The sequence below is a fragment of the Phoxinus phoxinus genome (genome assembly GCF_949152265.1).
Source record: "Phoxinus phoxinus genome assembly, chromosome: 13".
In the NCBI taxonomy this organism is placed as follows: domain Eukaryota; kingdom Metazoa; phylum Chordata; class Actinopteri; order Cypriniformes; family Leuciscidae; genus Phoxinus; species Phoxinus phoxinus.
The window spans coordinates 27,824,780-27,850,893 of NC_136888.1; the positions used below are offsets into that span (position 1 = coordinate 27,824,780).

Here is a 26,114-nt window from a genome sequence, read left to right on the forward strand (position 1 = left end):
AGGACAGCAACTCTTTGTTAAAGCTGCAGTCGGCAAGTCTGGCAGATTGAGGGGACTTAGCCAAAATGTTTAATGTTTACAACTCTAATTCCCCTCCCCCACTACCACCGAGCACCCTCCCATCGAGTTTGTGCTCGTCAGTGCGTGTGCACCAGATTTTCTGTGAACGCGTCCGTCTCTTCAACAACGATTTCTACAGGTGTTTTCTTTTCCTTGGTTGTTTTGGACCTCCTAGCTCTGGTTGTTGATCGAGGAATTGGAAGCTTGTTAGTAGATTTTCTCTCTGCCATCACACTTCGTACAATCCAACACACCTGCGAACTTCAGGCGTGCGCATAAGATATTGTAACATTGGACCAGAAAGAGCGGTGGATTTTTGCAAAACAAATAACAGGCTCTAGGTGGAGGTGGAAGCACTGTTTTTTGTTTTCTAAAACAGGCTGATTTATGTTGTTCTGTCAGAGCATATAGTGTTTCAGTGAATATGAAAAAAATATCTGTCCGACTTCAGCTTTAATGCTTTATGTATAATAAAAATAAGTCAAAAATACAATACACATAACTTCAAAATGTTCAATGACTTTGAAGGCTCCATTGACTACTGATATGACATTGTGCATTATTTATTTATTATAAAAAAAAATTTAAACTTTTTAAATGAAAAAAAAAATACAGGGTTAAATCGTTCAAAAATCATTTGGGGTTAATTGTTTGACATGGAAAGTGACACCACAACATATGATACACCTCTACACATTACATGATTGCCCATACTGTATATTACATGATTGGTGTTAATTATTCCTGTTACAAAGAAGATACAAAATGGTGTGGTACACATTGCAGATCAGGTAATACAGTGAATGAGCACTAGGCCCTGGTCCCAATCACAATCCAAGGAAAACATGGATGTACTTTTACATCTGTGAAGAGTTTCCTGTTTCCAATGGTCACTGGAGCACTGCCATCCATTTTGAGGTCTGGTATGGATTAGACATTTTGATATTAAACAGGCAGGTTTCAGAAGTCTTCCTCTTGAGTAGAATAGCAGATTTTATTTTAGCTTGAGGGGGAAACTATTCTATATTGCTTTTTAAATAAAATTTAAAATCTAAAAAATATATATCTATTTTTGGCCCCAAACCTCATTCAAAATCATTATATGGATTATATAATGGCCAGAATATTCACACAATAATTTCCCTTTAGTATCCCACTGAAAGAAAAAAAAAAACAGATAATGACAATAATTGAATAAAGGTTTGAGACAACATGAGAGTGAGTACATTTTTATGTCAGGGGTAACTGAATAAAAAGACTATACAGAGATACTAGAAATCACATGTGAAATGTCGGGCGGGCACAAACAAAAGATCTTGGCTCTATGGTGTCATTCAGATGTTTATGCTACCATAGCTTGTGCAGAACATGCCATGAAAACATCTAAATGACTTCATATCTCCAAGTTATTGCATGAGAGATAAAGCCATTAAAGGAATGGAGAACAAATGGCAGTTAAAGGCTAAATTTACATAGAGTGGAAAGGAAGCACGCTGAGATGGTGTTTGGTGTCCATCATATGCGGGATAATAGTGCTGTTATATCCACCCAGGAGGCCTTGCCTGCATTTGCTAATCTTATGGCTTCAACCTATAGATTTCTGGCATGGACAATATGAACTGGATAAGTCTGATGGCTCCTCAGCTCCCGTGGACTTATGGGCTTGTAAGTGTCAACACTTCTATCCCAGCGTATGCAGTATGTAATCTTATATCAACTTGTCATTTTAGTTTTATTCAGGTACTATTATACCTGAATAAGTTTGAATTAGTTAGTTTGAATTAGTTTTTATTATTTTATTTTATTTTACATTTAATTAATTTCAAATAAAAAATGTTTTTAAATGGTTTTTAGTTATAGTTGCCTATCAAAGTTTGGTACATGTTCAGTATTCAATAAATATCAATTTGAATATTCATACAGTAAATAATGTCAATGGGAGATTTTCCCACTTTAAATCTGAAATATTCTTAAAAAGACTAAAATATACAAAAAAAGAAAGTGTAATATAATAAAACAGAAAGTACAGGTTTTATGTGTAAATACTTATTTTGAATGAATTAACATGGTGCAGCAGTGGAAATGTGCATTTAATAGGAAGGCATCCAACATGAAAAATGATTTCTCACGGCATCAGTAGCTGAATGGTGTCTCAAATATTATTTGGTGATCAAGACCTTGGTGATATATGTGGAATGTTAGTTAGTAATGTGCAGCGTATTAGTGGTCTCTTTATAAGTGTATCATGTACACATGCATCCGAGGAATTTTTGGCTGTGGTTTTACCCGGCATTTAGGAACTTACCCTTTAAAAACTAAGACATGTGCGATCATATTCCACACTTCTTTGAGGACATCTCCTCCCCCTTGGTATCCTGAAAACATAAATCAGAATCTTATCCTTTGATCTAATTACATTTCAATGCAGTACGATCCTCATTTAGTGAAGCTGTCAAGTTACGCCTTAAAATGATATATTAAAGTCAAGCTAATGCGGCTTTTGAAGTGAAAGGAAAGAAATATGGATTTTACTCATGCGCTACCACATGAGTACTAATGATAATCAGCTCATTTAGGATGTTTAACAAAGTTCTTTTTTGTGTTTCTTCTATTTGGATTGCATTTTATGAAAGCATTAAACAAGGACGTTAAACGCTTGTAACTCAAATTAAATGAGTTTAGATCATTTTCACAACTATTGAAAGACACTTGGTGTCACACTACTGCAAGGATGAAGACACAGAGAATGACGTTAACAGGTTTTATTTAGACACTGTATGCAACTCCGGGATACTGGAAGGGCTTCGAGATCAACACGGGAACGCAGGATGAATACTGGAACTGATGTAGTAATGTAACTTGGAATGGAAGCTGGGAATGGATACTGTCTCTGAGATATATGGAATATCAGACCACTGGAGTCCTGGTTAGAGATCCGAGAGGTATACTGGAATACACGGAGATACGGTTTAGGAGAATCCCGGAGAACCACCGCACACAGAGGCTGCTTGGAATACACACACAGAGAGGTTAGTGTAGAAGTATAATACTTGCGAAGGGTGTTCAGGAACCTGACAGAAGTGTTAGGAACCGGGGAGTCACTGGCGTCAAACGACGAGACCTGACAATGAGCTGTAGGCTGACTGGGGTTTATATGCAGAGCTGGTGTGGTGAATGAAGTGATGAGGTGCAGGTGTAGTAACTCAGAACTCCGGTGATTGCGATCGGGACCAGGTGTGTTGGGTTGAAGCTGGTTGGGGTGTGTCGTTGGGTGAATCCGTGACAGTACCCCCCCCCTCCACGGCCAGCTCCTGAGGGCCGTAGGACCCGACGACGAGGGCGACCCCGTGGACGGAGGGCTGGGCGATCCGGGTGGTCACGATGGAAGTCCTGGAGGAGCGTGGGGTCCAAGATGTCGTCATGATGGACCCAACAGCGTTCCTCAGGTCCGAACCCCTCCCAATCCACGAGGTACTGCAGCTGACCCCCCCGTCGTCGGGAATCCAAGATGGTGCGGACCTGGTATACTGCTTCGTCTGCGGGGTCCACCGAAGGAGGAGGGGGAACTTCACCAGCTTCAGCTTCTGTGGAAGGTGCAGAGAGAGGTGCAGTGTAAGGTTTTAACAGGGAAACATGAAAGGTGGGTGCAATCCGGTAGTGACGGGGTAGGGCGAGTCGATACGTGACTTCATTGACCTGCCTCAGCACCGCAAATGGACCTATGAACCTGGGACTGAGCTTACGGGAGGGCAGTCGGAGGCGGATATCCCTGGTGGAGAGCCACACCAGCTGGCCTGGAGTGTAATGGGGTGTAGCTCTTCGATGTACGTCAGCCTGTTGTTGAAACCTCCGTACAGCTCCCTGAAGATGGACATGGGCTGAGTCCCAGACCCTCTCACTCTCGGTGAACCAGTGCTGGACCGCTGGGACGTCCGATGGTTCGCCTGTCCAAGGGAACAGGGGTGGCTGGTATCCCAGAACGCACTGGAACGGTGTCAAGCCTGTGGATGTTTGGCGTAGAGAGTTCTGGGCATACTCTGCCCATGGGAGATACTGATTCCAGCAGTCCTGTGCTTCATGGCAATAGGTCCTTAGGTACCTCCCGATCTCCTGGATCTTACGCTCCGCTTGGCCGTTAGATTGAGGATGGTACCCCGACGTCAGGCTGACCGATACTCCCAGAAGCTTGAAGAACGACTTCCAGACTCTTGATATAAACTGCGGTCCTCGATCTGATACTATATCCTCTGGGATTCCGAAGTGGCGGAAAATCTCGGTGAATAACATCTCTGCTGTCTTGAAGGCTGTGGGAAGTCCGGAGAGGGATATCAATTTACAGGACTTGGAAAATCTGTCAACGACTACTAGAATGCAGGTCTTGGAATTGGATGAAGGCAGATCGGTAATGAAATCCACGGCCAGATGGGACCAGGGTCTGTTCGGAATTGGTAGAGGCATAAGCTTTCCTTCTGGAAGACGTCGAGGTACCTTGGCCATAGCACAAGCTGTGCATCCTTGTACGTATCGGGCGGTATCCTGTACCATGCCGGGCCACCAGTAGCGCTGTTGGAGAAGTGAGAGGGTTTGTTGACTACCTGGGTGTCCAGAGCCCGGAGAGGTGTGTAGTGAGTCCATGAGGGGAAGGCGGAGGTTGGTAGGTACGAAAACCTTCCCTTCAGGACCTCCCGGCGGAGCAGGTTCGGAAATGGTGGCATCGGCTATGAGTTCGTTGATGTTCCACTGGATGGGACTGGCAATTATGGCTGGAGGGAGTATAGTTTCGTTAATCTCAGTGGAGGTTTCAGATTGATAGAGGCGTGATAGAGCGTCTGCTTTGAGATTTTTGGAGCCCGGGCGGTATGTAACAGTGAAGTTAAAGCGTGTGAAAAAGAGAGCCCACCGAGCCTGACGAGGATTTAATCTTTTGGCCTCCCGGAGATACTCAAGGTTGCGGTGGTCTGTGATCACTTGAAATGGATGGTTGGCTCCCTCCAACCAGTGTCTCCATTCCTCTAAAGCTAATTTAATGGCCAGGAGTTCTCGATTACCGACATCATAATTCTGCTCCGCCGGGGACATCTTACGAGAGAAGAAGGCGCATGGATGGAGTCGTGGAGGGGTCCCCTGCCGCTGCGATAGAACAGCTCCAACTCCGTTGGTGGATGCATCCACTTCTACTAAGAACGGGAGATCAGGATTGGGGTGACTCAGTGTAGGAGCAGAACAGAAGGCTTTCTTCAAACCCTCAAAGGCCTCGGAAGCTTCAGCAGACCAGGTTAACTGTTTGGTACCCTTCTTCACCATGGATGTTACTGGAGCACAGATCTTACTGTAGTCCCGGATGAACCGGCGATAAAAGTTGGCAAAGCCAAGAAAACGTTGTAGCTCTTTCAGGGTCTGGGGTTTAGGCCAGTTGATCACCGCTTCCACTTTATTGTGATCCATAGAGATGCCGTCTGGACGAATCACGTACCCCAGGAAGTGCATGGATTCTTGATGAAACTCGCATTTTTCTAACTTCAGGTACAGTTGGTACTCACGGAGACGTTGAAGGACTTGCTTCACCTGTAGAACATGTTCATCGAGATTGGTGGAGTAGATTAGGATGTCATCGATGTAGATGACCACAAACCGATGGAGCATATCTCGGAAGATCTCGTTCATAAAGCCTTGGAAGACTGCTGGACTATTTGACAGCCCGAAAGGCATGACCCGATATTCATAGTGGCCAGCAGGGGTGATAAAGGCAGTCTTCCACTCGTCGCCCTCACGTACACGAACCAGGTTGTACGCACTTCTCAAATCTAGTTTGGTGAAGATCCGAGCTGAACGTAGCTGTTCCAGAGCCGAAGGTACCAAGGGCAATGGGTATCTGAACTTGACGGTAGAAGCATTAAGGATGCGGTAATCAATACATGGCCGAAGTCCTCCGTCCTTTTTCCCGACGAAGAAGAAGCTTGAGGCGGCAGGGGACGTAGATGGTCGAATGTATCCTTGGCGTAAGGCTTCATCCACGTACTCCTCCATGGCCTTCTGCTCCGGGATGGACAACGGGTAAATTTTCCCATGCGGTAGAGTGGCCCCAGGCAGTAGGTCAATTGCGCAGTCCCATGGCCGGTGAGGTGGAAGAGTGGTGGCGAGTTGCTTACTGAACACGTCCTGGAACGCTCGGTATTCAGGAGGGATCTGGTGAGAAGAATCGGTGACTGGACTCTCGACGGAGGTTGAACCCAGGACTGCAGGGATAGCTGACATGGAAGCAGAGGATTGTTTCTTGACAGGACGTAGACAATGCGTTTTACAGTGATCACTCCAACGACGTACTTCTCCAGATGTCCAGCAGATGTCAGGCGAATGTTGAATAAGCCACGGACGTCCGAGGACGATATCTGCTGTAGAGCCCTCCAGTACCAGTAAAGAGCATTTCTCTTGATGTAGACAACCGATGGAAAGTTGTAATTCGGGACTGCAGTGCTGAATACTTCGCTTACAGAGGGGTTTTCCTAGGATGGAGTGTATACTCAGTGGTTGATTTAATCGTCGTCGGTGAGTTTGTAAACGGTTGAGTAGTGAAGCTGAGATGAAGTTCCCTGCCGCGCCGGAGTCAATCAGAGCTTTCGCTGGAATAGAGTGTTTTAGATATGTTAGAATCACCGGAGTTTGCTTTAGGTTAAGTACTGGAAATGGTAGATTTACTGCACTCACCGCCGAACGTCTGGGACGGACGGGACATTCGACACGATAATGTTCAGAAGCTCCACAGTAGAGACATAGGTTATTGGTATGACGTCGGTTACGTTCAGATGTAGTTAGACGTCCTGTATCGACTTCCATAGGCTCAGGTACTGAGGAGACGTGAGGAGGGCGTGCAGGGGAATTAACTAAACATGCAGTGCGATGTTGGGCTATGAGAATTGAGCGTTGGATGAGTTTTTCAATCCCGATGGAGTCATCATAGATGGCCAATTGCAAACCGACATCTGAATTGAGTCCTTGACGATAAGCGGTCATCAAAGCGATTTCGTTCCATCCGCTGCTTGCCGCGATCGTCCGAAACTTCAAAGCGTAATCTGGAACAGAGGAGGTGCCTTGTCGTAGGCGAAACAGCTGATCATGAACTGTGGTGGCGCTAGCAGTTTGAGCGAAAACAGTGTGAAAATGTTCAAAGAATCCATTCACAGACTGTATTGCGGGTGCATTGGATTCCCAGAGAGCTTGAGCCCAGTTCAACGCTCGACCCGAGAGCAAAGAAATTATAAAAGCAATTTTGGCTTTTTCAGAAATGAACTGAACAGCGTTTACCTCCAAGTAGAGTTTGCACTGTAGAAGAAATCCATTGCACTCCTCGTCGCCCGAATATGAAGCTGGTTTGGCCATGGGACTTACTGAGGCAGGTCGGTAGTTCAGAAGGGCGTGACGGAATTCCGTGAGGGTTTCTTGAAGTGATTGTTGCGGTGCGACGGCTGCATTAGCAGCGGCGTATGCTGTGGCATCCATAAGTGGCTGGGGTGCGGCGGCAGCGTGTGCGGCGGCGCCCCGAGGGACTTCGGTGGATGCAGCGGAGATCTCAGAAGCCGAGGGAGTTTGCATGGTGTGTGGTCAGGTCTTCTGTCACACTACTGCAAGGATGAAGACACAGAGAATGACGTTAACAGGTTTTATTTAGACACTGTATGCAACTCCGGGATACTGGAAGGGCTTCGAGATCAACACGGGAACGCAGGATGAATACTGGAACTGATGTAGTAATGTAACTTGGAATGGAAGCAGGGAATGGATACTGTCTCTGAGATATATGGAATATCAGACCACTGGAGTCCTGGTTAGAGATCCGAGAGGTATACTGGAATACACGGAGATGCGGTTTAGGAGAATCCCGGAGAACCACCGCACACAGAGGCTGCTTGGAATACACACACAGAGAGGTTAGTGTAGAAGTATAATACTTGCGAAGGGTGTTCAGGAACCTGACAGAAGTGTTAGGAACCGGGGAGTCACTGGCGTCAAACGACGAGACCTGACAATGAGCTGTAGGCTGACTGGGGTTTATATGCAGAGCTGGTGTGGTGAATGAAGTGATGAGGTGCAGGTGTAGTAACTCAGAACTCCGGTGATTGCGATCGGGACCAGGTGTGTTGGGTTGAAGCTGGTTGGGGTGTGTCGTTGGGTGAATCCGTGACACTTGGTGTATTTAGTTGGCATGTTAAAGGGATAGTTCCCCTGTAAATGTAAGCTCTGACATTATTTACTCAACCTCATGTTGTTCCAAACCTCCTTTTTCTGTAAAACACAAAGTTTTGATGAATGTTCTGCTGATTTTTTTCTTTTCAAAATGCATGGGGACCAATATTATCAAGCAATGATAAAACAACAGAGTATAAATAAAAAGTGGTCTATAGCTTGTGTGAGAAAAAGAGAATTGTAGGTCACTATTCACTATAAATGTAGCTTGACAGCTGCTTTCAGTGATTGGAAAAGAGCAGCTTGAACATTCTTCTAAACATCTTCTTTTGTGTTTTATACCAGAAAGAACCTAATAGAGGTTTCAAAAGACGTGAGGATAAATAAAGAGGGAAATAATGATGAGAATTCATGAAAAAAGTATTTTTGTAACAGGGATTCAAGATAGAGAGGCAGTGTTGTCTTAAGTGGTCCACCGGCCCACTGGACAAAACCTGTGCATCTTCATCTGATTAATGACTATCCTCTGTCTAATAAACAGTAATTGAATGGTCTACTGCAGAGGACCTGAAAGCCTGGGAGAGCCGATCGCAGCCCGTTCTATCGTCTGGGGGTTGATTATGGTTGACCTTGTGTGAAGCGCACTTTGAAACAGTGAGTCTCGGCTGGGAAACTGTAGCCAGAGAGCAAAGCAGAAGATAAATGAACAGATATTGTATTGACACGGCAAAAGGAGATCAATAACGTGATCAATATCTATTTGATTTTTATCAGAAAACTCTGTGGAGGAGGAAGACGATTGATCAAACGTGCCAGGGCACATCGGCATATCTAACAATATTAATTAAGAAAAACTGCTTAGGTGACTGATTGCTAAATCAGTCAATATTGTTAAAATCAAAACAAACGATTGCGGCATTCAGATGTGTAGCCTTATTCTTTCTCAGGATGGATTTACTGTAAGCTTTGTACTATAGTAGTTGTCTTAACATGTTAAATGAGTCCATAGGCAGTTATAAGCATAGATAAAAGTTAATAGAAGGTATAATAATTACTTTTTAATACTTTTATGTTGTAAATTATTGTGATCGAGTCCGAGTTCTTAATTGTTATTTGATCAAATAAAAATGAAAACTGAACATAAAAGCTCATTCAAAATATTAATAAATAATATAATGATATATAATAATACAATAACACTGTTCACATCCATAGACAAGTTTTCATGTTAATGATAATTAAAATTAAAATAATTATTAATTTCATAACAGGGACTTTTTTTCTTCTTCTTTTTTTAAACAGCAACCATATGTAACATGAAATTGGACAGACAAAACTTACTTCCGCAGATTTATGTGTAAGTTAGCTCAGCTTTTCTTTTATCTATGGGCTGGGGTTCAGTGTGTGTTAATGCAAATCAAAAATGGCATCATTTCTGTTAAGAAGGCTGTTCTGACTAAAACACTATCATATAATTGAATCTGTTCATCAATAAAAAAGGCGCAACTCTAGTAACAGTAGCAGGGGGAGATATAATTCAAAGGCCCGTCAACGATGAGGTAATGTTTATTTTGACGCATGACTCATATGTAGTGAATGAAATGTGTAAGAAGCTTTCAAATATATCATGCTTTTAAGAAGCCTTCTTATTTTACATGCTTTTAAACATCAGAGGGACTAAAGGATATTACGACTCTCTAAACAAAGTAGCACTTTTACATTATGATTGCTTACTTAGCTCAGGTTCCAGCACAACAAGATACTTGTTATGCTTTGTTCTCATGTGAACACAATGTAGCACCCATTGAAAAATAATATATCAACTCGATGACAGCGGATTAATACCGTCACCTCGATATGCTGCACAGCAGCCTCATAATAACTCATTATCACAAAATATCTACGCCATAATATACACGTTACTGTCAGATTTTTATGAAATGGATCTCTCCGAGGGTCATAATCAAGCGTTATGATGCAGGATAATAAACACGGCTGGACAGGAAAAGAAGAGCGTGTCGCAGCAATGTGTGCAGTGGGAATACAAGCCTTCAGCGTGAGAATATTTATTGGACATTGTTGAGTGCTGGGGAACATGGTTAATGGTTAACATTACGCAGTCCTTCGGAGCAAGAGCAAGATTAGCACTTACATGTCTTTAGTGCCGGCACTGCGAACGGTCATAAAAAGGACCCCTCATCTGCTCTTGTAAATCAAATCATTTTTGAGCGGTGATGATGGTTCTGCCAATTAACTGAGACTGGACTGGTGAGAATTACCACTCACTAATACACATGGTCCATTCCTGAGATCTATAGCCTTCCTCGATTTGGCAATCTCCATACAGGACTAAATGTGATAAGAAATGAATTATTCTATTGATGAGGTCCTTAACAAGGTAATAACCGCACTCCCCAGTCAATAATTATTTCGATAAGAATATCTCTATTATGAAAATGCAGACTCCAGCAGAAAGTCACAGCACCAAAACAATACCCGGTGGTGTAATTGCCTTTGTCTGAAATTATAGTTTTCATTAAATGGAATGCTGCATGTTATTGATTGTTTAAATAAGACTCGATATCTTCCGGTTTCAAAGCACTGTGAAATTGCATGGCATTGTAATATTCCAAAGCATTGTTGTGTCCGTTCATCAATGTTATGAGATTCGCACTATAACGAGTCAAGGACTATTGGCCACAGTAACTGCTGTATCTAAATGGACTAATTTTATGGGGTTAGAACACAGACAAAAAAAAAAGAGCAAATCACTGCCTCTCTCCTCGTGACCACATCTACTGTGTGAACAGAACGGAGAGTGGAATAAGACTTATGCTGTGTTCCATTCATAGTCGATGTGGGCAATTCCTATTAAAGCCATAACCCATCTAACAGGGAATGGTCTCAGAATATTGGCTATTGTTCTGGCAAGATTTTTCTCAAAATTATGAACAAACAAACGTTAACAGAACATTTGTTCAATGTTAACTGGTCTTTAATAATGTTCCACAAGTCATGAGCTCCATACCTTTGGTTCTGGTTGATCTAATGACTCGTCCCTGCACTCTCCATGGCTGTTGAGTTGGAGGTCTCCTTCTGACTCCTTCATACTTAAGGTATGGTCTGAGATCTATTGATGGGCATTGAGTTTAGGTTTACTAAATTACCTTCTTAGAGACTGGTCAAAGCACAATAAAGAAGGCTAAAAGTAAGAATAGGCTGATCTGACATTCAGATTCTATGCTGAGAAGGCATAGGGTGCAAACTAAATTGTATTTGACCTTATTGGTTTTGGAAGGGTATGACCTTGGTGTAGCAGTTGAATTTGGATGGGTTGGGAAGTTTTTGGCAGGGCTGTCACCACCACTTTCTGGTCGGGGGTCTTCTTTGTAAGAGTTTTGTTCCTCCTCAACTTCTTTTACTTCCATCTGTGGGAGAAGAAAGTGTTCAGCGTTTTTATTGCTGCATCCTAGTTTTGGTATTCAATAAGTATATTGCATATTGGTTGTCGTCTTCACCTGTTCTATGGGAAGATCCACCTTCATATTTTCATCTTCAAGGACTTCAGATGCTATTACTGCATCCATCATTTTGTTGGTGGCTCTGAAGACACTTTTTTTCTGGAGAGGGTGATAAATCCTGATTACATGCTGATCATATTTTGGATGCATCCATCAGTATAAACAACATATGCAAACATATGCACTGTAAACAAATATTTTTTGAAGTTTGAATAAAACAAAGATTATTGGAGTACATTTCACAAGAAAACACTATATGTGTCTTTCTAATAATTTCTGTTTAATTTAAGTTTAGTTTAAGTTACTTGCTGTTTCTTCAACAAAGAAAAAAAATGATTAGCTGTCTGAGTGAAAATAGTTTTTTTCCCTGTATGACAGAAAACATTTATAATCAGAAGATTAGAGACAGCAGCAAAGAGCAGGATCAGGTTGATCCATTAGAAAAGACCTTGAGACACTGTTTCCACAACTGAGTTTCACTGTTCGCAGCGCACATAATGACATTGTAAATGGCCAGGCTCTGTTGGGACTAACTACAAATCAATTAATGTTTGTTACAAAACGATCAATATCTTCTCTCAAAAAGCAGAAGATTAACACAGACAAAGAAAAAAAACATGTCTGTGGATGGACCGTCTTGTTTCGGCAAACAAGACACCAGGGTTCAAGTGATAAACACTCTTCAGCATTACCCAAAACACTTCTTCGCATCAAATCAAGTTCGTCTGAGCTCAGCACTTCACAAAGCATTTAATGGGCTTTCTTGATCCTGAGATGCAAACTGCATTGGTTGGTGCCTTTGACATTCAAAGGTAAGACAATCTTGGCTAATGATAGGCTGACAGCAGATGCGCTCCTCCTCCAGTAGGTGATGGGAATGGCAGTCATGGCATGTTCGATTACCCCTCTGTAGCGATTGATGTAGTTAAAAGGAGCATTCTTGTTTTATTTTTTTCCATTTCTGCCATTAGGAATGGCATTATGTGGATCTTCTGCCCCATGGGACGTGATCAAGTGTCCAGAGTAGGTATGAGCCTTCATCGAGGGGCTTTTATAAGCATGGCTGCAGACATACCGTCCGAGGCTAATGCGAGATCTGCATGAGTGAGGGAAACTCAACTCCATCACGAGGACTGCTGGCTCGGCTCTTATGAGTAAAGTGATGGCAGCTCCGGAGCGCCTGCAATTATTCACTGAATGACCTCATGGCATGTAAAAGACACAATGCACTTGCTCAGTCAAAGTCTTGTTCATTTCACGCAGTTTACAAAAGTGTCATGCTCATTCACATGCACCCCCTCAGATTTGTGAGGCAAAATGGATGTTGAATAGAAAAAGAAAAAAAAAGTATAAACAACAAATAAGAAAAAAAAATATATATTTAAATATATACCTTTTGATTATTTATTTTTTATTTTTTATAAAAAGTCTCATGCTCACACAGCTGCATTTATTTGAAGAAAAAAACTGCAGTAAAAATAAAATACATTTAAAATAAGTGTTTTCCACTTTAATATATTTAAAAAATTTAATTTATTTTAAAAATACTAATTACTTTAAACATATTGTATAATTTATTATGCAACACACTATCGTTAAACAAATAAAGGTGGCCAAAAAAAACACTAGTTACTGTATGATATAAGTCTTTACGCAACAGAGTGAAAGAGACTTGGTGAATGAAAGCAAAAGAACAGAAACCAATATCGAGAAAAATTCTGAGAGAATGAGAGAGAGAGATTTCTCATGAATAACTTATGAACATTTTGATTACCTATCAGAAAAAAAAATGGAAACATTTTGTTTTCCCAGCCAGAGCTAACAAGGCACTTGCATACATTTGAAACAAAATTGCCTGATTGAATTTATCTATGATTTAAAGCCCTTTGCAGCATTTGAATCCATGCTGAGCTTTAATATTCCTCTCACAGGATGGCATTCTATCCAAGAATGAGAGCGTATTTCCCTAATGTAGGTGGGCTTTAGAGAACAGCCTGTCAATTCAAAGCAATTTGTGGCGCGCGCACGCACGCCTGCGCTCGCTGTATTGCGCCGCACACATGCAAGAGTACAAGATCCCTCTTTTTTGCCACTCTCTCTCATTCCCTTAATCATAAATGCATCACAATCACACAGCAGAGATGGTAAAGAGAAAGATGGAGAGAAGGGAGGAGAAAATAACACTTCTACAAAAACAACAGCCACAGTGCCTATCAGCAATTATGTAAAACGCCTGTATCTGGCGGAGGAAGAGCAGGGAAATGGAACTCCAGGGAGACCGAAAGAAACGACTTGCCACACTCACCCGGCGTAGCGAAGATATCTGGGATTTTCGAGATCGTTTGCCGTAAAAAAAACGACGGAGCCGGCGATGTCCACTCCTGGTTTTGCAAACTAAGGGTAGAAAGCAATCTTCTTTAAGACCATACATGGCTTTGGTTTGATCTGATGCTTAAAGTGTGTCTACAACCCGCTGATAACAAGAAACAACTGTGTTTCGAGCACAGATCGTTCTTCCTCTTTTACTCTCTTTTTCACATTTTCCATTGACCTCAATTTTTCATGAGCCTGATATGCTTTGTAGCTCCCCAGCCACCGGCACGGTATTGAATTCATCTGGTTCCAATACATCCCATGCACAACCTATCAATCACCAGAGAGCACAGCAAACTAATCATTTATTGATGAAACAGGGCAGCCATGAATTTCTAACTGCAATAGTCTTATTTATCAAGCCAGATCAAACAATGAGGATCCAAACAAGCTTTAAAAAAGAGACTTGTGGGGGAATAACTTATTCTTCAGCAGACAGCAGACAGTTATTGATGATGAAAAAATAAGACTGGGGCACTGGAGACACAGAGAGAGACAGAACAGTGGGAAGAGGAGTTTAGAGTGATGCTTTGACAGCAGGATGCATGTCTGAATTAATACTCCCACAAAAGGTAATTTTCTTCCAGCAGGCAGTGCATACCGGATCTACCATTGGGAGCAAGGTGAGCCATTTCTGGCACAGTGAGGGAAAGAGAAGGCTTAATACATTTTTCTCCTGCTCTTGCCACTGTTAGTTGGCTCCATAGAGAGGCAGCATGGGGGTACTTCACTGATCTCCGTCTTCCACTGGTACACACTTCGGGCAATGGTGTTTGCAAGCCCACTAACATGGGGCCTGGGGAATAGCTGAATGTTTGTTCTACTCACTTGCTTTTTTAAAGCAAACTCTGCCTGACATCCTTTTGAATTTGAACAGCTGTTGGTGGGCAAAGGAGAAATAAAACAACAGCACTGCCAAAAGTTCTGCTGCAATTCAGTAAGTCAGAATTCATTCAGAATGCAAGTTCATCAATGAAACTTTCAGGATGAACGTGCAGAATTCACAATCTGAAAACTTTGAAAAAAACAAGATATACAACTATATTACTGACAGCAAGTAGGTTTTTGAAGAGTTCAAGGTCAATTTTCATTTAATCCCAGCTTCAGACAGCCTCCCAACGGACCGTCTGATTCATGTTGAACAAAACTGCCAACACCACTCAAAAACTGGCAGTTCCAATCTGATTGGCTGGCTACGCAATTTCACTATTCCGTTGAGGTTAACTAGTCCGCCTGGAAACAAAGACATGTTTAGAAGGTGCTGGGTTAATACAATGAGTGCTTTTGCAGAAGAAATGACTGGATTTGCCTGGATGTGATGCCAGGTTTATGCCATCCAATCTTTGGAAAATATACTCAAGAGTTTTGTTTAAAGTACTCAGTGGAAGGTAAACCAGATACTCACAAGCAGAACTGTATATTGTGTTTGTATTTATTTTGAATGGACACAAGTTTCAAAGTCCAAATGCATATTTGGTATCTTTGAAGTTTTTTGTACAGCAGTTTGCAGACTTACAGTGCGGTATACTTCAAAAAGAATGAACGAGTTTCTATATATTATTGTGCCATCTATGGTATCTATTTCAGATAAAACCACATCTAAAAAGCATGAATAAACAAAATAAACTGTGGTTGGTCACTTTACATGTTGGTCTGACTGACTCTTCACATCTAAGGGGCCGTTCACACAGAGCCCCTTTGCTTTGAAAAACGTGAGACGAGAGCAGTGGAATGGGGAAAAAACGCATGGTCTCGAGACGCGTTTTTGGAAAGTTGAACTGATTTTAACTTGAGCACAGCGTTTTTAGAACGTGTGTCATCCGCGAGACACTGCAAAAGAAAACAATGGAAAAGTACCGCATTGGGATGGAACAACAGCTAAGTGTGCAATTCTTGACCAGACTAATGCTGCCTTCACACACCATCAATTTTTTTTAAATTTTCACTTCTCAAGTCGTAATCACAAGTTTTTCACGTTCAGATGCTTTGTTGTTGGAAAGTATATGAATCATGGAGGCAGGGCCATAGCTAGCGTATCCGGTGCAGGTTGTGGCGCCCCTAAAATTGTCATCGCCTTTCACTGCGCTAGATAGCCATTTTGCAGACAATTCTTGAATTTCGGTCCAATAAATGCAGTATTCAATGTGCATCAAATGTATATTTGTATACGTAAATATACATGACTATAACGCCAAGAAATCAATGCAGATGTTGTGTTCTCTCCTCAATGTTTAAAGTTTATTGCCCGACCTTACTCGGAAACGTGGTTATCAAAATGATCTTAGAGTTCCCCAGTCATAAATATGACTTAAGAGGCCGATCATGTCCAATTTCTGGCCAGGAAACATGCATTTATGATAATTGTGATGCACATGACGGAAGACAGACAAAAGTCTGGCTAAAGCCGGTTGCACACTGTATGATTTATAATAATCCTTTAAAACTGTTGCTTGTCAGACTGTCGACGAACATGTCAAACTAGCGATCCTATCTTTTTGGATTCTCAACATTGGTCTCAGACGGCCAAATCGTGGCCAAAATCGTACAGTGTGAAAGTAAGTGAGATTTAAGTAAGGGCATTTAAAGGGGGAAAGTCTCAGTTCAGTTTGTAAGGTTAAAAGTATGTAAAGCCTATATTGTACATTTGATAGACAAATAAGACTAATCTAAGGCCCATTTTAAACAGGACGACACCAAAACCAGGTGTAAACGGGGTTCAAAACGGTTTGATACATCTGCATGAAAGTATTAGGTATAAAAAGCAAAAAGTCTCAGGTGACCACTTGTGATGGGATCTGCTGATGCGGATCTTGATACCAGGCGTACACAAGGCCTAAGAACAGGTTGTAGTTTCCTGTATACTAACTGAATTATGAAAGTATTCAGCAAAAGCTGGGGGATGGTACAGTAGCTTCAATGCAGAGCGATGTGATAATGACTCTGAAGCCAGGCGTGGAAGACCCCCTGATGTTTCAGCGAAACACTCCCCCTGCCTGCGTAGGACAGGCCTGACAGAGAGCAGCTGGATGGGTGTCTCCACCAATCCCCTCGAGAAAGCGATGTTTCTTCAAAACAGGAAGCCTCCACAGGGACAGCAGCGGGTCTGACTTGAGCAAGTCACCGGAGATATGAGGAGACAGCTTCGCCCTGCAGGGCCACAGAAAGGGTCTGGGACAGCTTTACTGCCTCTGCATGTCACGGATATGTGGCCGCTAGTACGGGGGGGTGTGATCATCGCGGTCGCTGTTGCACTTTTCCACCCATGTCAACTTTGCTGACACCTAGCTCAACATCTGTTAGGCCAGTTGGAGAATAAACACCAAATGCTGTGCTACTGCTTTCATCTGCCGGTGCAGTGCCAGCTCTGTCACATGGAGAAAAAAACCCAACGGGGATTTCTAATAATATACAGGCCCCTCCACGCTGTTTACATGACAATAAAATATAGGCTTAAATATATATATCGATTGCTTAAATATGAGACAGATTCTTCCGTTGTTCAATTTCATAATCAAAATATTTATGTTGGAATGACATCATAGGAAAGTGTGAGCAGCCAGACGGATAAAGAAAGGTGTTTTGGTAGAGGTGGTGGATGGAGACCAAAGCTGAGTCTTTGTCTCCCTCATGTGGAAAATACAAGATCTGTAGAGAGGATGCTATAAGAGGAAATATCATGTTTTGTATTAAGAAAAGCATGCAGAACTTGCTATGCATTTATGGAATTTCTTTTTCTTTTACAAAGATCTTTTCATAAACTTGACATGCTTTTTAGTATAAAATATTTAAACTTTTTTATTTAATATTTATATAATTATGCACCTTTCAATGTTTTAATGTTCCTTATGATCACCGAGGCTGCGTTTATTTGACTGATTACAATTTATAATGATAATTTGAGAATTATTGGAACCAGATGATTTTTTTTCCAGGATTCTTTGATGAATAGAAAGCTCTAAAGAACAGCATTCATTTGTTTTCTATTTTAATATACATTTTAAAATGTTATTTATTCCTGTTCCTGTGTCACATGATCCTCCAGAAATCATTCTCATAAGCTGATTTGGTGCTCCGGTAACATTTATTACTATTATTATCAATGGTGATAATAAAATTCTGGAAACAATGCTACCATTCAACAATTTGTGGTAAGATTAAAAAAGAGATATTAATACTTTTATTCATCAAGGATGCATTAAATTGATCAAAAGTGACAGTGAAGACATTTATAATGCTACAAAAGATGTATATTTAATAAATGCTTTTATAAATTGAATAAATAAATTAAACACATTTAATAAATGCTGTTCATTAAACTTTCTATTCATCAATGAATCCTGAAAAAAGTATCACCAATTCCACAAAAACGTTAAGCAAAACTGTGTTCAGCATTAATAATAATAATAATAAATGTTACTTGAGTTATATTCAAATAGAAAACAGTTATTTTAATTTGTAATAACATTTCGCAATATTACTGTTTTTACTATATTTTTTATTAAATAAATGCAGCCTTGGTGAGCCAAGAGACTTTATATATATATATATATATATATATAGTAATGTTTCCAAACTTTTGGACAGGTTCTGTATATTTGAATGATTAAAAATGTATAAAATATAAAATACAATTATTTTCACACATGCGAACATAAGCCTCTAGATTTAAATCAAGATCATAATGTTCTTAAGATCATGAGAAACAAATTAAATAAAATGCATCAAGTCATTTATCTGGTATGTTTGAATTACTATTACATTCTCTGAAGGGAAAACTAATATGTATTAAATTGTTTGTTTTCCTCTCAACAAATACAGATTACGGGTAAATGTAAACAGATTATGGAACAACACCTTGGAATGTAATGGCACTTTGATGAGACTTTGATTGCTATTCAATCTTCATTGTATCAAAGATAATTGGCCACTTTCTTCAAATTATTTCCTCCACTCAATGAAGCTGATGAAGCATGAGAAATCAATTAGACAAGTTCTTCCTTCTAACATCAACAGGCAAACAGTTTGCTGTCATTTCTCTTATTCACACAATAACCAGATGTCTCAAACTTTACTTTGGAGAGCTCCGAGTCCCAGTCCACTAAGTGTGTATTTTTTCTCCATCACTTATTTGCCAGGTCTGGCTCTTATTGTAGTCTGGACCGTCCCAAAGCATCAAGTCAACACCCACACTATCACAAAACAATTTATCCTCATTCTGTGGGTACAGGGGAGGGTTTCAGCGCCTTCCCCCGGCGAGGGAGTTCGGCTCTCACTTGATCAAGTAACACAAACTCTGAGCGTTGGGACAGTTTGAAAAAGGAGAGGTGAGAAGAACTCAATACCTCCTACAGACAGTGATTGATGAGGGGAATGTACCCGAACCCAACTCGCACGGACACAGATCACCCTGATTGGAGACATTGAGATCCTGTGACGTTAACATTTTTCTCAAGTATCTGATCTTCAGAACTAGTGAACAGTGGTCAATTTATATCTGGTCCGAATTGAAAATTTCTCACTAACTGGGTTCAGTCAGAGTGGAAAGAGATCGGTGATCATCAAGATTGGTGTCTTGTAAACTAGTTCAGGACATTAGCTTGGTTCTATATTTAATCTCCATATAACGGTTTAAGACAGCAAATACTAATGTGGAAGTCTACTAATGTGGACTCGTTTTCCCAGTGGTCATCCCTCCCTTCTGAAGAATGAGCCTATTAGACACTGACAGGCAAAATCAATGCCAGCGTTTTCATTAGATATTTAAATAATATAACATCACACCCATACCATAATATGTGTATTTTATCTATGAAACAGTTTGATAATATTATTTCATTATCCTTACCAAAGTTCTGTCGTGGTCGTTTTTTTAGCACGGGAAGAATGCCATTGTTGATCCTAAAAAAAGGGGAAATGGTCACTTAAAGAAATAGTTTTTTTATAAAAACAAATCTGTTATCACGTATACTCATACTCTGGTTGTTCCAAACCTGTTTGCTTTCTTTGTTTCATGGAAAATAAAAAATATAAAAAAAAACAGAAATCTGTTTGATCATGTCAGTTCTGGCATTCTTATTTATTCTATGATGTATTAGTGCAATTTAAACTATGCATTTTTAATGTTAATTTAATTAGCAATTTACAAATAATTTTACTTTACCTCTAGATTCTAGATTTATTTGGGGGAGGGGGGAGGGGGGGGGGGGTTCTATTTAATATAACCTACCATTCAAGTTTGGGGTCAGTAAGATTTTTTTTAAAGAATAAAATACTTTTGTTCAGCAAATGTGAGAGTTATGGTTTCTATTTCAAATGAATCTTGTTCTTTTGAACTTTCTATTCATCAAAGATTAATGACAAAATTTCAGTTTCCACAAAAAAAAAAAAAGCAATAAAGCAACATAGCTGTTTTCAACATCAATAATAAGAAATGTTTCATGAGCAGCAAATCAGTAAGGTCATGTGACACTGAAGACTGGAGTAATGATGCTGAAAATCCATTTTAAAATATATTAAAATTGCAATAAATGGTTACAATATTTCACAACATTCATGTTTTTACTCAATTTTTGATCAAATAAATGCAGCCTTTGTGAGCAAGTGACTTCTTTCAAAAACATAATAAAATCTTCCCAGCTCCAAACTCCAACAGTAGCCTCATTGGTTCACATTTCTGCATAGAATCAATCGCGTGGCTAGTCTTTCTCCTTTTGTACTCCATAGAAGAAAGAAAGTCAAACAGGTTATGAACATCAAAAGGTGAGCAAATGATTGCAAATTTAACTAAAGAAAGTGCTAAAAGGGCATTATACACCTGTCATTGCAATTATCTTGTCTTATAATCTTCCTTACACATCAGTGAGGCTGTGAATTACTCCATTGCATTGAACCAGATGATAAGGCAAAGAGCGAAACCTCTCTGTCCCTACAGCAACATAACGGTGGTTGTTCTTCAGGTCATATGCTCCACGTAAAGGCTTCCCAGCATGCACAACCTGAAAGGATTGAAAGCGCTCAACGTTGTCTTTCATTTTACACATGTACATTTCATGAATGAAGCACATACCTGTGCACAGCTCCAGTGCGAAGGTGAACTTTCTCGGTCACCATGGCCAGTACGTTTTCCCAGCTGGCAAGTGTGTGTTTAGGAATCAGCGCCCGTGCCGAGGAACCGAGATATCTCCATTGGTAAAAACACTAGAAAATAGAACCACATTTGGATCTCACTCCACACATTTGTGCTTCACTGATAATTAACAACATTTGAGAAAATGAGATGCCATTAAACATAAATAATTAAATAAAGCAGAGAACATTGGTCTGATTTTATACCATTAGACAGTATTATAGACCGTTTTAAAGAATTAGACTTTGCCGTAGCCTGAGGGTTTGCCATTGAAGACTTCCAATAGGGACACATTAAAAGCAGGGCTCACTTGATGGTGCACGACTCATTACTGATTCTCTTCCATCGAGCTGGGACAATTATTCTGCTGTGAACTACAGGTTGGATCTGCAGTGGAGACAAATGAACAGGACCCCGCTGAGCATCACTGACAATAACTGTTCCACTACTCATTTAGGGCACTTACACATCTGGTTTTCTTCAATTAAATGCTATGTTGGTTGTTGTGCAGACGGAAACAAGGAGCTAAAAGGGTGACAGACAGTGACATATAGTGCCATAACCTCAAGCAAAGTCACTCTAAGTGGGTATTTTTATGATTATTGCTCTATTATGGTCCACTGCATTTTGGTCTCGGAGGAAGGTTGTAAAAACTATTAGCTTAATAAGTCACTTCAAATTGTCCAAACTTTGAATGGCACCAAGCCTGCGTCTTCTTGAACCCTATACAAAACTGCTGAGTGTCTTAACTGTTTTTATGCAGGTCACAGAGACCTCAGTGATGAACATGTAAAAATCATCCATTTGGATTATACAGTTTTAACATAAATGAATAAACTCGATGCGATGTATATTTGTCAGTCATATAGAAAAGAAACAGGACCGATTTCTGGTCATGGTATAGATTATTATTAATTTGTATCTATTTTTGATTTTACTAACTAAAATGCATTTATTTAAATAGCTTAAATTCAGTATAAATCATTGGAGTCTTTTAGTAGCCGTTTAGATGACATCGTGTAAAACTTTATGTGTTTTAGCCGTTCATTTACATGACAACGGCGTTTCAGGGGGCTTGAAAATGCAAACATTTGACAAAGGGTTTCAAAGTGATAGTTTTAAAAAACTAATTTTTTTAATTTGTGAAATGATGACGTCATGCACATACCTGAGACGCGAGAAAAGGAAAAGAGGATGCACAATGAGAAAATGTGAAGCACCCCGTGTTCAGTCTATAGGCGCATAGTTTCTTTACAAAGGGACATCGCCAACTACTGGCCTGGCAGCAGAATACAACGTTTTTAGTCATTTTCGTGAATTTGTGTGAATGGTGATAGTTTTGACAATGTTGTTGACTGTATGCAAAAAATACAAAGGAAAAACTTTGACATTTTTAGTACATCGTTGTCGTGTAAACACCCTAAAATCTAAAAAAGTTTTATTTGTTTTGGTCGGTCATTTACACGACAAGGCATTTTGGGGGCCTGAAAACGCAAAGCTTTCAAAGTACATAATACAGTGTTTTTAGGCATTTTCGCAGATCCGTGTGTGAACTGGGATTGTTTTGACAATGTTCTTATCTGTACACAAAAAACGCAAAGGAAAAACGTTCCCGTTTTTAGTAACCTACATTATCGTGGTGCTTATATTATGCCATAGAGCTATACACTAGATGTCGCCTTGGGGTTCTAAGCATGCGTCAAAAGCGCCGCCATCTTGGAACAGGGGTCTTGTCATAGGAAGTAGCTAGGTAACGCTGCTATCTCCGCTATCTTCGAATTCATGGATGATGCCGGACTTTTGTGCTGCGTATGGATGTTCACACGAACGAAATCTAAAAATCAGACAGCAAGGGATTACGTTTCACAAGTGAGAATGTGTTTTATGATATTGAATGTTACGAAATTATATTTCTGGTTACGTTGGTTTGTTTCAGTCTTTGGTTAACGACCGTTAACGTGTGGAAGGACACTGGAATTTGTGAAAATGTCAACTGTTCAGCTATTTAAGATGTATTTACTACTTTAGTACGTACTTATTTAATGTGGCAAAAGTATTGCGATAAAAGAAAAGATTGAACGGTCTTTGGCACCTCAACTATCTAACTTTCACATTATTTTCCTCTCAAATTTTTTATTTGCTTCCACCTGCAAATTGCTTTGTGTATCATATTTCATAAACCAATAGTCACACCATTGTGACCATTTTGCATGTAGTAGGCTAAGGTAAGTACGAGTTCATTCTAAGTTTACTCAAGTGGAAGAATGTGACTAATAAACTTAGGCCTACTAGCACTATATTTTGAAAAAGAAGTAGATTATCTTAATATCAAAACCTTAAATTTTCTCTGGACTCAATGATAAATACATGTCTGACCGTTGGAACGAACCATAAAAACTAGAAAATCGCATTCATGACGATTTATGGTGATTTTATTTCCGCTAGACCTTTGCCTATATTGACGCTGATGCATTAAAGAGGAGGGGCTCCCCTGTTCCAAGATGGCGGCTCTATGGACGCATTCGTTCCAATGAACTGCCGTAGCCAAGGCGACATCCGGTGTATACATCTATGATATTATGCTACTGTTCATTATAGTACACCTTCCTGCAGAGTTTTCCTCCAACTTCACTGAAAAGCAGCTGAACCAGGGTTTGTATGAAAATTACAAGCAGGTGTGTGAGCAGAAGTGGAAATGAAAATTGCAGGAAGATAGAAATCCAGAGCAGGTCTGAGCACACTTGTGCTAAATTGTGGTGGCATTGGTAATTATCCAACAGATAGATTGTTCAACAGCTGTAACCACTTTTCATTAATACAATAGTCACTGCATTTAGTATAGGAGTGAAAAGAACAATTTGTTTCTTTACAAATTTACCTCAAATTCTTTACCTCAAAAAACATGCGAGGCACATTTACTGATCGAATAAAGATTGTAAGCAAAGAGTAAAGAAAGATAGCTTGTAGAAAAGGGAAATAAGCATTTTGGAATATGACATTACTGTATTTAGAATATGAAAATAAATCTGAGGGGAGAGCTCAAATCAAAGTAGCACAAATCATTTGCAAAGAACATGTAGTGAATGTTGACTAAATCACTTTCTAAAAAAAATGTATGAGCAGTCAGAAAACGCATATAGGATCCTTGATAGTTTCAAATAGAATGACTCAAATGGAGATATCAGTACACGTTCACTTTATGGTTTTCAGCAACAAGAGGCATGAAATCAGTCATCCGCTACAGTCTGGAGAAACCTTGCAGTGATATTCTGCCGGAGAGATGTAGCGGAGTCAATAATGATGTAGGAAGTGGAACCGCAGTAATGATCATACTGCAAAAATGTTATGATTTGCCTCAGATATTTGCTTTCCCTTTACCGTTCTGATATATTTACTCAGACAAACTCACTGAAAAGAAAAATGATTTAGATTATATTTCAAATATCAAATATAGTATGATAAAATTCTATGAACGCTGTAGCTTCAAAGACTCTTACCGGTTCACTTTTCTTTTTTGACGGTTCCTGTGGTATATGTTGATAGCTATAAAAGAGTAAAGGAGAGAGAAAGTATATAGTTAACATAATAAAAAACATATACTATTGTAAATATAGGCCTAATATAACAAGTACTTAAAATGATACTAGTATTTTCATGCTTTGAAATGTAAATTTCATAACAAAGTAAACCGGTACACGGTATTATAGGCCAGGTCAAAATTACCACAAATTACACAAGAAAGGATATCTGATAGAAAAAAAGTTAATCCATTTGGAAACTAAAATAAGCATTATATTTCCAGGTTTAAGGCTGTTGTCAATTTTATGTGTGTCGATATGAGGAAGCTGTGAAACTTTTCCCTGTACAATCAGGGAAAGCTTCGTGAGGATTGCAATCAATCACATGCTTTATTGAAAACAATAGACTTGATTTAAGGTTTCATTGGAAGTTATGCTGTGTACCTGATATACATAAACCCAAACTAGGGCCATCGGTCCAAAGTCGGCCTGTCATGACTGTTGATTTGGCCCGTCGTATGACTAAGATAAAAAAAAAATGGAAAAATAAGCTTATTGGCCTATTTGTTAAGCCTATGTCTTTCTCTTTCTCTGTTTATATAAATCTAAAACTCATCTGTATAGGCTAAGTGACCAGTTTTGATTCAAAACCAGATTTTCACTGAAAGATGATGCTTCTCTGTTGGAAAAGACCGTATGTATAGCCTAAACTCTGTATTAAACTGCTAAAATTATTATTTAATTCATAATTTAATGACAATTATTGATATTAGCCTACAGATTCAAACCTAAAAGTAATTTAACCCCAAACCACATCAGTTTATTTACTCTGTAATAGTTCCCGTACCTTATTCTAATAATTGCACCATTACCATGTGAATAAAATAAACTTGCAGTTGTTTCAGTCTCTCTGCTCCGGCTGCCACATCTCTCTCCGTGCAGCAGCTGCTCCAGATCCAACACCCTGTGACCATTGTTAGGGGTGTAAATGTTTCGCACTGCCCCAAATGGAGCTGTGATGCCTCGAGTGACAGTGTTCAGAAAGCTGTCAAAAGTGAATGATTGGCGTTGATTGATGACAAACCTTCGGCAGGGGTAAAAAGCATCTCCGTTCCGGAACAGTAACCGTTTTAGTTGGCGGAAGCTGTGAATAAAACCCCCGTCCAGACATTATATGAACCAAACCAATCCTGATCGCTGCTGTAGCCCACGAGGAGGTGCTGAAAACAAAATAAGCAGCTGTAAAATAAGTCTGTCAACATTACTCACCTTTAAGTTGTTCCAAACCTGTATGAATTTATTTTTTCTGCTGAACACGCTCATTTTTGTTTGAAC

The 26,114-nt window shown here is 40.0% G+C and overlaps 1 protein-coding gene across 1 annotated transcript; it reads right to left on the reverse strand.

The window, feature by feature from the left end:
- Positions 1 to 599: 599 nt before the first annotated feature.
- dcdc2c (doublecortin domain containing 2C) lies at positions 600 to 26,101 on the reverse strand. Its single transcript, XM_079632168.1, is given in 14 exon segments — positions 600 to 1,216; positions 2,366 to 2,435; positions 11,548 to 11,669; positions 11,760 to 11,861; positions 14,068 to 14,156; positions 19,981 to 20,033; positions 20,988 to 21,130; positions 21,198 to 21,301; positions 21,304 to 21,332; positions 21,572 to 21,648; positions 24,759 to 24,785; positions 25,652 to 25,706; positions 25,708 to 25,899; positions 25,901 to 26,101. Coding segments are annotated over 13 exon segments (1,110 nt in total). The 5' UTR covers positions 25,951 to 26,101; the 3' UTR covers positions 600 to 1,216; positions 2,366 to 2,368.
- Between the last annotated feature and the right edge of the window lie 13 nt (positions 26,102 to 26,114).